The sequence below is a fragment of the Thamnophis sirtalis genome, unplaced genomic scaffold (genome assembly GCF_051295495.1).
Source record: "Thamnophis sirtalis isolate CommonGarterSnake01/CBP01778 unplaced genomic scaffold, rThaSir2_p1.2 scaffold_9, whole genome shotgun sequence".
Lineage (NCBI taxonomy): Eukaryota > Metazoa > Chordata > Lepidosauria > Squamata > Natricidae > Thamnophis > Thamnophis sirtalis.
In genome coordinates, this window is record NW_028261389.1 from 3,055,356 (window position 1) to 3,069,101 (window position 13,746).

The 13,746-nt window shown below is 45.9% G+C and overlaps 1 protein-coding gene across 1 annotated transcript; it reads right to left on the reverse strand.

Annotated features, from left to right (window-relative positions):
• Positions 1–2,663: 2,663 nt before the first annotated feature.
• On the reverse strand, positions 2,664–12,238 carry ASB13 (ankyrin repeat and SOCS box containing 13). Its single transcript, XM_087722665.1, is given in 7 exon segments — positions 2,664–2,906; positions 3,522–3,713; positions 6,388–6,439; positions 6,441–6,523; positions 7,550–7,700; positions 8,312–8,499; positions 12,143–12,238. Coding segments are annotated over 7 exon segments (840 nt in total). The 5' UTR covers positions 12,186–12,238; the 3' UTR covers positions 2,664–2,775.
• Between the last annotated feature and the right edge of the window lie 1,508 nt (positions 12,239–13,746).

Genomic DNA, 13,746 nt, shown 5'->3' on the forward strand with positions numbered 1-13,746 from the left:
ATGATTAAAAGTTAGAATGTTGCAGCAGATTGAGGTTTGCAATCTACTTACGAAAGACCAGGACTCGAGACCACGAAGGTGCGAGAGAAACAGGTTTATTTGATGCATCGAGTTCAGCGTGCTCACACCCCAAAATCTGAACTGCCTGGGCTCTGCCCAGGATGCTACTTTTATGCCGTGTTCCACGCTGTGCATTCTCAAGGCGTTTCCATACACGAGACAAGCATGACGTTTCGAAAAGGAGAAGTTAATTTTGGAATGTTAGCTGTTTCACCTCTGTTCTTTAATTTTATTATTTTATTTTATCAATTTCATATATACATTCACAATTATATGATCTCATAACTGTTATTAATAATATGTATTTATAACAATTTTCCCCTATTGTGACAATATACTTGAAGATTGCTTTTTTATCATCCCATAGATCCATCTTATCTTACAACGGTCCTACTTCTTCTTCCCTCCCTCCCTCTTTCCTTCCCTCGTTTCTTCTTTCCTACTCCCCTTCCTTCCCTCCCTCCTTCCCCTTCCCTCCTTCTCTCCTTCCCTCCTTCCTTCCCTCCTTCTCTCCTTCCTTTCCCCCTTCTTTTCCTCCTTCCTTCCCCCTTCCTTCTCTCCTACATTCCCTCCTTCCTTCCCTCCTTTCTTCTCTCTTTCCTTCCCTCCTTTCTTCTCTCCTTCTCTCCTTCCTTCCCTCCTTGCTTCCCTCCCTCCTTCCTACCCCCCTTTCTTCTCTTTCTTCTCTTCTCACCTCTGTTCTATCTCTCACCCACGCCTGGCTTCCTGTGCCCCTCCTTCACAGCGTCTTGCCACACTGTTTCAGCACTATTTTTTAATACTTATGAGGAAGTCAGAAGTCAAAGTTGGAAGCTAAAAGTCAAAGTTGGAACTCCAGGTCACCAGAGTGAAATGTCACGCTAATATAAGTTTATAAGGTCCATTCTTTTAAGACCACCTAACCTGGCCAGCCACTGGTGGGTTTACCTGTGCACCCACTCCTGCATCAAGAATAAGAGATAGAAATAAGAGAAAAGGGAAATATTCGTGTATGCACTTTTGTATAATAAAATAAGAGCAATATTAAGAGGAAACATGGAATAGTAATTGAATAATGGCCAATTGCAACTTTCTATAATATGTACTACTATTAGGAACAGATAAGTTGGTTGAAAGTAATAACTATGACTAATGCTATTAGTTTTAATTTGTATTAGAATGTATGATACCCCGGTGCCACACCGTTGACGCATTGATGTTTGTAAAAAATAAAAAGTAAAAAACTTATATACATAAAAAAGTTAAACCTCAATTAATGTTGGGGAGAAATAAAACGAATCAATAAAACGGCAGAGTTCGCTTAACAAAGGCCAAGTTACTTAACGACGTTGCAACGGAAAAATGACTTATGACCACTTTTCACATGAGCATGGCAATGTCCCTGCGGTCACATGATTGGGACTCAGCTGCTCGGCAACTGACTCGTATTTACGACGGTTGCGGTGGTGTTCCGGGGTTATGCGACAAGCGAGGCCGAAGAGGAAGACGGATTCACTTTGCAACCCTGTTACTAACTTAACAACGGCAGGGATTCCATTGTAACCGCGGCAAGAAAAGGTCGTAAAACGGGGCAAAAACTCACCTATACGACTGTGTCGTTCAGCAACAGACATTTTAGGCTCCATTGTGGCTGTAGGTCGAGGACTTCCTGTATAGTTTCCCCCACCTGAATGTGAATGCTAATATTCATCATGTTTGAAGTCGAAAATAGATTTAATAAGAAGAAACACATAGGATAGAAAAGCCTCATTCATACCTAAACTATATTTATTAAGTTTATTATGGCTTCACACGCAAAACACCCGTAAATACACCAGAAGACTCTGGACCTTTGGCTCTCAATCTTGGCAGCTTGTAGATTGGCAAACTTCAACTGCCAGCATTCCTCAGATAAACTGGGTGGACTTCAACTCCCAGAATTCCCCAGCATGCTTTAAGGTGGAAGGACTCCAATTCCCAGAATTCCCCAGCAGCAGGTTTTAAAATGTGTAAATTGCAATTCCCAGTTCTTCATAGAGGAAGGAAAGCTTAGAATTACTTGTTTAGTGTCTATTCTGAGTTACAATGGCACTGAAAAAGTGACACGTCCATTTTTTCACACTGACGACCGCCATGTGATCAAAATTTGGACGCTGGCTTGCATACACGACGCTTGCAGTGTTCCCGGGGTCATGCGATCCCTTTTTGCGACCAGTTAAGTTAATGGGGATTCATTTAACAACGGTGATGCTCATATAACAACCGCAGTGATTCACTCAGCCACTGTGGGACGAAAGATCGTAAAATGGGACAAAATCCACTTAGCGAGAGAAATCTGGGACTCCATTTCTGGCTGTAAATGGAGGACTGGTCGTAAGTCGAGGATCAAGCCACGAAATGGGCCCAGCCGAGGTTCCATCAGGTTTGGCATCGGTTTGTTCGTCGCAGCTCTTCAACATGGACGTGAACAAACACGCCATTACCTGGTGACGCTAAAGCATTTCGCCAACGCTCTCTTAGCATCAGCTGAGCTGGAAAGGAGACCACCAGGTAACTCTCTTCCAGCCGCAGTCTTAACATTTTTATTTACATTCCCTCGAGGGGAAAAAAATGTCACGCGTGTTTCGAACCAGGGTTGTTTGAGAAAAGCTGAACGTTGTAGAGTAAAGATTTGGGGGGGGGGGGACACCCCAAAATTCCACAAACCCCATTCCTGGGATTGGGGTCACGGGCCACTCACTGACTGTAAGAGAGGAAGGCAATGAATTTTGTCGGGATGGGCAGATGGGGGATTTTCTCCAGAGCCTTTTGGCCGAGAGCGCGATGGAGGCTGAGACGGCAGAGTTGAGACAGCCGCAGTGGATTCCCTGGTGGGTTGGGAGAAAGAAAGAAAAAGGAGATTAAATGACATTAAATTGCAATGACACACTAGCTAAAATCACAAGGTTATGATTCGGCCACTTTTAAGACTTGAGGATTATATTTGGACAACATTGGAAAAATGAAGACACACCGCAAGATGGAAGAGATAATGAAGAAGATACTAAACCCATGATGGCGAAACTTTGACACACATGCCCGAAGTGGAACGGGCACCCATGTCGCCTGGCGCGCAAACGGTCTCCCATTCCTCTTCTGGGTTTCTGGCAGGGGGTTGGACTACAAAACCTCCAAGGTCCCTTCCAACTTTGCTATTGTATTGTATTGTATTGTATTATTGTATTGTATTATTGTATTGTATTATTGTATTGTATTATTGTATTGTATTATTGTATTATTGTATTATTGTATTATTGTATTATTGTATTATTGTATTATTGTATTATTGTATTATTGTATTATTGTATTATTGTATTATTGTATTATTGTATTATTGTATTATTGTATTATTGTATTATTGTATTATTGTATTATTGTATTATTGTATTATTGTATTGTATTGTATTGCATTGTATTGTAAGAAAAGCAGAATTTTTGCTCACCTTCATAATAGGCCAAGCATTTTGCTGTGCAGCTGTTCCTCTGGCTGTAATCGGAGGGCTTTTTGCCTCGATTGTCCTGGGCGTAAACGTTTCCTCCGAATTCGATCAGCATCTCCGCCAGGTCGGCGTTTCGCACTTTGGCGGCGTGATGAAGGGCCGTCTCGTGAAGTTTGGCTGCGTTCACGTTGGCTCCTGGAGGCCGCGGTGGGAAGAGAAGGTCAGGGACCCATTCCAGACAGTCCTCGACTTACAACGGTTCATTTAGAGACTGTTCGGAGTTGCAACGGCATAGGGGAAAAAAGGTGACGTTTCTCATACTTACGACGGCTGCAACATCCCCAGGGTCATTCGGAAGCTTGACAACTGACTCATATTTCTGACGATATCCTGGGGGGGGGGGCGGTCACGTAATCCTTTTTTGCAACTTTAGTCAACGGGGAAGCCAGCGCTAGGATGGGGAACTGGACTTCCGGTCAGCACAGGAAAAAGGATGCTGTGCTAGGAGGAGACTCTATGGTGGGGGAACTGGACTTCCGGTCAGCACAGGAAAAAGGATGCTGTGCTAGGAGGAGACTCTATGGTGGGGGAACTGGACTTCCGGTCAGCACAGGAAAAAGGATGCCGCGCTAGGAGGAGACTCTATGGTGGGGGAACTGTGACTTCCGGTCAGCACAGGAAAAAGGATGCCGCACTAGGAGGAGACTCTATGGTGGGGAACTGGACTTCCGGTCAGCACAGGAAAAAGGATGCTGTGCTAGGAGGAGACTCTATGGTGGGGGAACTGGACTTCCGGTCAGCACAGGAAAAAGGATGCCGTGCTAGGAGGAGACTCTATGGTGGGGGGAACTGGACTTCCGGTCAGCACAGGAAAAAGGATGCTGTGCTAGGAGGAGACTCTATGGTGGGGGAACTGGACTTCCGGTCAGCACAGGAAAAAGGATGCCGTGCTAGGAGGAGACTCTATGGTGGGGGAACTGGACTTCCGGTCAGCACAGGAAAAAGGATGCTGTGCTAGGAGGAGACTCTATTTGGGGGGGGGGGGAACTGGACTTCCGGTCCGCACAGGAAAAAGGATGCCGTGCTAGGAGGAGACTCTATGGTGGGGGAACTGGACTTCCGGTCAGCACAGGAAAAAGGATGCCGTGCTAGGAGGAGACTCTATGGGGGTGGGGGGGACTGGACTTCCGGTCAGCACAGGAAAAAGGATGCCGTGCTAGGAGGAGACTCTATGGTGGGGGAACTGGACTTCCGGTCGGCACAGGAAAAAGGATGCCGTGCTAGGAGGAGACTCTATGGGGGGGGGGGAGACTAGACTTCCGGTCGGCACAAGAAAAAGGATGCCGTGCTAGGAGGAGACTCTATGGTGGGGGAACTGTGACTTCCGGTCAGCACAGGAAAAAGGATGCCGTGCTAGGAGGAGACTCTATGGTGGGGGAACTGTGACTTCCGGTCAGCACAGGAAAAAGGATGCCGTGCTAGGAGGAGACTCTATGGTGGGGGAACTGTGACTTCCGGTCAGCACAGGAAAAAAGATGCCGCACTAGGAGGAGACTGTATGGTGCGGGAACTGGACTTCCGGTCAGCACAGGAAAAAGGATGCCGTGCTAGGAGGAGACTCTATGGTGGGGGAACTGGACTTCCGGTCAGCACAGGAAAAAGGATGCCGCGCTAGGAGGAGACTCTATGGTGGGGGAACTGTGACTTCCGGTCAGCACAGGAAAAAGGATGCTGTGCTAGGAGGAGACTCTATTTGGGGGGGGGGGGAACTGGACTTCCGGTCCGCACAGGAAAAAGGATGCCGTGCTAGGAGGAGACTCTATGGTGGGGGAACTGGACTTCCGGTCAGCACAGGAAAAAGGATGCCGTGCTAGGAGGAGACTCTATGGGGGTGGGGGGGACTGGACTTCCGGTCAGCACAGGAAAAAAGGATGCCGTGCTAGGAGGAGACTCTATGGTGGGGGAACTGGACTTCCGGTCGGCACAGGAAAAAGGATGCCGTGCTAGGAGGAGACTCTATGGGGGGGGGGGGGGGGAGACTAGACTTCCGGTCGGCACAAGAAAAAGGATGCCGTGCTAGGAGGAGACTCTATGGTGGGGGAACTGTGACTTCCGGTCAGCACAGGAAAAAGGATGCCGTGCTAGGAGGAGACTCTATGGTGGGGGAACTGTGACTTCCGGTCAGCACAGGAAAAAGGATGCCGTGCTAGGAGGAGACTCTATGGTGGGGGAACTGTGACTTCCGGTCAGCACAGGAAAAAAGATGCCGCACTAGGAGGAGACTGTATGGTGCGGGAACTGGACTTCCGGTCAGCACAGGAAAAAGGATGCCGTGCTAGGAGGAGACTCTATGGTGGGGGAACTGGACTTCCGGTCAGCACAGGAAAAAGGATGCCGCGCTAGGAGGAGACTCTATGGTGGGGGAACTGTGACTTCCGGTCAGCACAGGAAAAAGGATGCCGCACTAGGAGGAGACTCTATGGTGGGGGAACTGGACTTCCGGTCAGCACAGGAAAAAGGATGCCGTGCTAGGAGGAGACTCTATGGTGGGGGAACTGGACTTCCGGTCAGCACAGGAAAAAGGATGCCGCGCTAGGAGGAGACTCTATGATGGGGGAACCGGACTTCTGGTCGACTCCAGAATTGAACGGGGGGCTTCCGGTTAGGACCTTTGTGGCTCTTTGAGGGTTTAAGGTTGCCGACCCCTTGATTAGACTAATTGCCCATTAGACAAGATAGGCAGGATAAAGCTTTGGCCCCCAACAGGTGAAGACTAGAGCAGGTAAGGGGTCCCTGAACCAGGTTGGGTCGCCTGCTTCCAATCCTGCATTTCTACCCGTCACTCCCTGCTCCCCTTGCAGCGGCTCACCTGCGTTGAGCAGTAACTTCACGCAATCCAACTGTTCTCGCGCACACGCCAACATGCAACGGCGTTCCAAAATGGCAGTCGTGGGCCTCGAGGTTCGCGCCGACCTCAATCAGGAGACGGACACACTCGGCGCTGCCTTGGGAAACGGAGACAGATGAAGGGAGACGAGTCACTCTCGGTTGGCTTGTGCCAATCAATCAACCGCTGATTCAAAAGAGTGACGGCTAAAGCTGTTTCCAGCCAGCGTCCAGGAAGCCCGTCAATTTCTCTCTCTCTCCTTTCTTCCTTCCTCCTTTTTCTTCCTTCCTTCCTCTCTCTCCTCCTTCCTTCCTTCCTTCTTCTCTTCCTTCCTTCCCCTTTCTATTTCTCTTCTTCCTTCCTTTCCTTTTCTCTCCTTGTCTACTTCTCTCTCCTTCCTTCCTTCGTTGTCCTTTCTCTTCCTTCCTTCCTCTTGTCCTTTCCTTTTCCTTCCTCTTGTCTTTCTCTCTTCTTCCTTCTTCCTTTCTTCTCCTTTCCCTTCCTCTTGTCCTTTCCTTTTCCTTCCTTCCTCTTGTCTAGTTCTCTCTCCTTCCTTCCTTCTCCCTTCTTTCCCTTCCTTCCTTTTATCTCTCCTTCCCTTCCTTTCTTCTTTCTTCTTCCTTCCTTCCTTCTTTATCTCTCTCTCTCCTTCCCTTCCTTTCTTCTCCTTTCCCTTCCTTCCTTCCTTCCTTCCTCTTGTCTCTCTTGCCTTCCTTCTTCCCTCCCTCCCTCCTTTCCTCCATCCCATCCCTCCAACCAACCTACCTTCTATATTCTGTCTGTCGTGTATTTCATCCATCTCGGAATCATAGAATCAAAGAGTGGGGGGGACCTTGGAGGTCCTCTAGTCTAACCCCCTGCTGGAGACCGTATGCCACTCTTGACAAATGACTACCCAAACTCTATTGACTGTAAATAAATGGTCCAGAAATTTGTAATTCCTGCTTTTTATTGGGACGGGCCTAATTGGAGGCGCAGGGAGGGGGGGGGGGAGGCACGCAGAATCCAGGCAGGGAAGCGTGATCTGAATTTGAATCCAGAACCCTCGACAGCCCTTCCGATGGATTCGCGGTGAGCAGAAACCCTCCAGTCTCCCAGGGGTGGCCCCAGGCCCCCCGTCTTACCCCTGCAAAAGCCACCTTACCGTTTAAGCAGGCTTCGTGGAGGGGCGACGCGATGTACAATGGCGGGTTGACCTTTGCCCCGTGCGAGAGGAGGACTTTCACGCACTCAATGCTCCCCGAGGCGCAAGCATCGCAGAGCGGGGTGCTCCCATCGATGTTTCTGGCATCTACCTGTGGCGGAAAAGGACCGAATCCTCCATCTGGCGGCTGCGTTGATTACCCTCCCGAGGATTCGGTCATTAAAAAGAAAAAGCACCTTCGGCACCTTGTCCTCGACTTATGACCGCAATGGAGCCTAAAAATTTCCACTGCTAACCGACAGAGTTGTTAAAAGTGAGGTTTGCCCCCATTTTACAGGCAGTCCTCGACTTACGACAGTCCGTTTAGTGAGCAAAGTTATGACGGCACTGAAAAAAAAGTGACTTAGGACTGCTTTCCCCACATAACGGCCATTGCAGCACTTCCGTGGGCCACAGCGTCGAAATTCAGATGCTTGGGAAGTTACGCGGCACTAGGGATTCGAACCGCCGAACTGCCGACCTTCCTGACCGACAAGCTCAGCGTCTTAGTCCCTGAGCCACCGCGTATTCATTGGCTCCTATCGTAGAGGGAACCATGTTTACAAAGGCTGCTAGGCCGTCGGGGACCAATATGAAACCTGCACCCCCAAAAGCCCAGGAAACGTGGTGCGAAATCAAGACGCTCGCTGGCATTCTTCCTCCAGCGGTTTTACTTCCCCAACCTGGCACAGCCCCCCCCTCCAACCCCCCCCCCGCTCACACCTGGGCTCCAGCGGCCAGCAGGATCTCCACACACCGCGTCTGCCCCCGCAGGCTGGCTTCATGCAGGGGCGTGATGGAGTCGTAAGTGACGAGGTTGACAGAGGCGCCGTTTCGGATCAGTTCTTGGAGCTGGTGGATTTCCCCGCCTCGGGCGGCTTCGTGAACCGGAGTCCTCTCTGCCCAAAAGGCTGCAGGGAGAGGGAGGGAGGGAGTGAGGGAGGGAGGGGGGATGCGTGTTTAAAACTGCTATTACCAGTAAAGGAGAATATATGGGTAGCTCAGGGTTGAAATGAGGAGTTCTTGGTGCTTTCTGAGCTGGGTGGTTTTCTTACAGGACGTTTCATGACCCAACTAGGGAACATCACCAGTGCTAGAAGGGAGGGGGATGTGCAGAGGAGGAGGAGGAGGAGGAGGAGAGGAGGAGCAGAAGGAAGAAGACAAAGATGACAACAACACAACGGCAATAATTGAGGGGTCCTTGGTGCCTTCTGACTTTGATGGTTTTCTTGCAGATGTTTCATGACCCAACTAGGGAACATCATCAGTGCTAGAAGAGAGGGGGGTTCTTGCAGAGGAGGAGGAGGAGGAGGAGGAGGAGGAGGAGGGGAGGAGGACTGGAGGGCCTTCAGTCTGTGAGCTTGCCATTTCTTCCAGACGTTTCATGACCAACTAGGGAACATCACCAGTGCTAGAAAGGAGGGGGATTTGCAGAGAAGAGGAGGAGGAAGAGGAGGAGGAGGAGGAGGAGGAGGAGGAAGACGAAGATGACAACAACACAACAACAACACAACAACAATACTTGAGGGGTCCTTCTGATTTGATGGTTTTCTTGCAGATGTTTCATGACCCAACTTGGGAACATCATCCCTGCTACCAGTAGAAGGGAGTGGGATTCTTGCAGAGGAGAGATGAGGAGGAGGAGGAGGAGGAGGAGGAGGAGGAGGAGGAGGAGGAGGAGGAGGAGGAGGAGGAGGAGGAGGAGGAGGAGGAAGAAGACGACGAAGATGACAACAACACAACAATAACACAACAATAATAATTGAGGGGTCCTTGGTGCCTTCTGAGTTTGATGGTTTTCTTACAGACGTTTCATGACCCAACTAGGGAACTTCATCTGTGCTCCCTGCTTTACATGAATTCACCCAAACATTTACAACACTCCTCACAATAAGTAGATTTTTCACATTGTGGGAAGCTTTGGACAAGATCTGAAGGAAACCCCAAAACCGGGTCTCCTTACCTTTGCAAAAACACTCCAAACAGAGCCATCTTCTCCTTACCTTTGCAAAAACACTCCAAACAGAGCCATCTTCTGCGCATGGGAACATGTCCCATCCCTGGGCCCCAAAAATCCCCCCAACCCCGGGCCAAAAAAAGTGTCCCTCCCATGGACTCCCAGTAACCTAACACACACACACACAAGTGTGTGTGTTTGTGTGTGTTTTATTTGTGCTGATAAATAAATAAAGGGAGACTAGTATAGATCTATTTCAAGCTATTTAGCTCTCATCAGCTAGCCATACCCTTACTGGGAATCGAACCTGGGCTGTATTGCATCTTAGACAATATTTAGTGTCACAACCCGATGGACAGAGAATGGAAGCAGTTAGCTTCCTCCCCATAATTGGGGCTTACCAGGGGTTGTGACACTAAATATATACCTTCTTCCCTGGCTTCAGCTGATAAGGAGGAGACCTGTGGCTTAATGGCTAAGACGTTTGCCTAAGATGCAATACAGCACAGGTTTGAATCCCAGTAAGGGTATGGCTAGCTGATGAGAGCTAAATAGCTTGAAATAGATCTATACTAGTCTCCATTTATTTATCAGCACAATTTTAAAAAAAAACCACACATATATATATTTTGCACCCCGGATTGACCTGGGATCAACCCAAGTTTTCAGGCCTGCAACTGGAGTCCTCCGGATTCCTCAGGCGAGGGTCCTGCCAAGGCAGCCGGGAGGTTGGTGGGGCATCTTCCCCTGGCTGTGAGCCGCATTTCTAGCTCAGCTGACTGGGGTTTTCGCTTTCCAAGAACCGCCATTCCTGGCGTGTGGCCCTTTTCCAGGATAGGAGCGGATAAACAGCTCCACGTGACACGCATCACACACCCCAAGCATTCACATGACATGTTAAACTCTCGAGCATGGATTTTTGTTTGGGGGGGGGGCAGGGGGTTTGATTTGGATGGGGGACGTGGGTTAAAACCCAGCCCAGCTGGTGATCTAGGACTGTGATGGCAAACCTTTTCTGGACCGGATGTCCAAAGTGTGTGTGTGTGTGTGTGTGTGTGCATGAATGCCTATGCGCACGTCCGAACCACCAAATGCAGTGCACACACGCCTGTGCATGTGTCCTGCCTCCTGTGCATGGGTGTGTTCCCTCTGCATGCATTCCTCCCCCCACATGGCCCCAAAGCTTATATAACCCTTGAAAGAATACACCTACTGTAATTAAATGGTAATCTTTCATTGTTTTGTCATTCAATATTTCAGTGTCTCCTTTCTTTTTTTTAATAATTTTTTATTTTAAACAGATAAGCACATCAACAGAAACAAACACATGACTTAAAAACAACATAGGAACAAGAAGTTCCGTCGTATATCATACAGCAGCTCCGAATCGGTTTCTTTGCAGTTAGTGTTTTCCCTTCTATACATTTCTATCTTGCATTCATGGTCCCCTTATTTGTTATCCATTTTATGTACAATTCTATAATTATTTATACTTAGCTGTTTATGACCAAATATTGTTTACCTATATTGTGCTTTATATTCTTACTGTCATTTATTCTCTTACATACAGTTATAGGTATACATTCACATAGTTATTCTTTTTCTTTGCCATTCTTATACTTTTGTTATTCCATTTAAAAGGTTATAAGGTATAGTTTGGAATGCTTTGTTTACCATCCTTCACACCTGCTATGACACCACCTTATTTTCTCTTTCTTTTCTTTTCTCCTCCCTTCCTTCTGTACTTCCTTCCTTCCTCCTCTCCATCTCCTTCTTCCTTCCTTACCTCATCCCTACTCCTACCCTTTTTCTTCTCCTTCCTACCCTCTCTCCTTCTCTTTCCCTCTTTTCCTCCCTCCTCTCCTTCTCTTTCTCTCCCTTCCACCCACCTCTCCTTTCCTCTTTCTTCTTCCCCTATCTCTCTTCCACACTTCTTCTTCCTCTCCTACTATCTCTCCTTCTCTTTCTCTCTCTTCCACCCTCCACTCCTTTCCATTCCTTCGTCCCTCCATTCTCTACTTCCTTCCTCCCCTCCTTTCCTTCCTTCCTTCTTCCCTTCCTTTCTTTTTCTATTGTTATAGGTGTCTCCTTTCTAATCACCCTATTCTAAGTGTCATTACCTTTGGATGCAAACAGAGTATCCTGAATCATATTTCTCACTTTTAAATTCTAACAAACATTTACATTTAACATTTATGCTATATTGAAACGTCCCATTATTTGGTTGCTCAATTGACAGCCCTTCACTATTTAATTATTCAATATTTCAATGTTATTTTTATATCAATCACCCTATTCTGCTGGTCAACTATGGGTTATATATTATATTAATTATATATTAATAAAAATATTTAATAACCAGGAATTAGCAGGTTGCGGAAACGTTTTTCTCCACCCACTTTTAAATTTGCACAGTCATAGAACGGGTGCATCACTGCGCGGGGCTATCCAAAGATCGAGAGCCCCACTGAGATCTAGCAGCATGAAAAGGCTGAGTTTTGCTGCCGGCGGCGATCGGGGCGCTCCTTCCTTCCTCTGCAACCTGCCGGGGCTCCCCCACCCCACAATATCGGCTTGCAAGGCGTTCCCCGACTCACCGATCTCGCCCAGGAAAGAGCCACCGGCGCTCACCGGCTCCATGACGCGGACTACAAGTCCCAGCGGTCTCCGAGCCTCGCCGGGCCAGACAGGAATCCCGGGAGAGCCCAGGCAGTGCGAAGAGAGCCTGCTCGCGGAGGCTTCTGGGAGTTGTGGTTCCCCGGCCTCTCGCTTCCTGGTTCTGATGCTGATGCTTACAGATGTTTTTTTTACCGTCCTTTCTTGTCGCCCCGGGTTTTGCAGCTCGGCGCTTGCCTTTATGGCATCACCATTGGCTGCAAGGTTGTCAATCAATCATCAATCAAAAAAAAAATGTTTCACAAATAAACAAACACATTGCCTTTATGAATGAATCAATATATTTTGCAAATCAATACATTTTACGAATCAGTCTCCAATATATTTCACAAATAAACCAATAACTTTTATGAGTGAATCAATACATTTTGCAAATAAATTAGTACCTTTTACGAATCAATAAATATTGCAAATAAATTTTACAATTAAACATAACTTTTATGAGTGAATCAATGTGTTTTGCAAATAAATAAATCGATTTTACAAATCAATAAATATTGCAAATAAAATTCACAAATAAACAACTTTTATGAAGGAATGCATTTTGCAAAGAAATCAATTTTATGAATAAATATTGCAAATAAATTTCACAAATAAACAAACACATTGCTTTTATGAATGAAACAATACATTTTGCAAATCAATACATTTTACGAATCAGTCACCAATACATTTCACAAGTAAAGTAATAACTTTTATAAGTGAATCAATACATTTTGCAAAGAAATTTCACAAATGAATGTAACATTTATGAATGAATCAATGTGTTTTGCAAATAAATAAATCAATTTTACAAATCAATAAATATTGCAAATAAAATTCACAAATAAACATAACTTTTATGAATGAATCAATATTTGCAAATAAACGTTATAAATTTATAAATATTGCAAATTTCGCAAACATGTTTTATGAATGAATACATTTTGAAAATAAATAAATAAAATTTACGAATCAACGAATATCGCAAATACATTTTGAAAATAAACAAATAAATTTTGCCAATAGATACCCAAAGTTTACTAATGATTACATTTTGAAAATAAACCAATAAATCCATTTTATAATATAAATAATAAACAAATAAAATTTATTTATAAATAATAAATAAATATAACCAATAAATAAAATTTCACCAATTTCATCTATAAGTGTTACATACAGGTAAATTCCACAAATACATAAACTTCGCAAACAAACAAATATATTTTACAAATAAATATTTATTTACAAATAAACAAATAACCTGAAGGATTGAGAATCTCCATTGACAAATAAATAAATACGTTTTACAAATAAATCAATTAAGACCTGTTTGCCTTGTTTCGTCGTCATGACACTGAAACTTAGCAAATTTTACAAAAGCCTCCTTTGATGTAAAGATGATCATAAAGCAATTTGTGACCTAATGCGACATATCATAAACAATTTCCTCTGTTTAATTTGATGAATTCCCTGGAGATTTGACTGCTGTCTGATTCAGCTGCAAAGGATAAAAACAAATTTCCAAATTGTCTCTCTGATT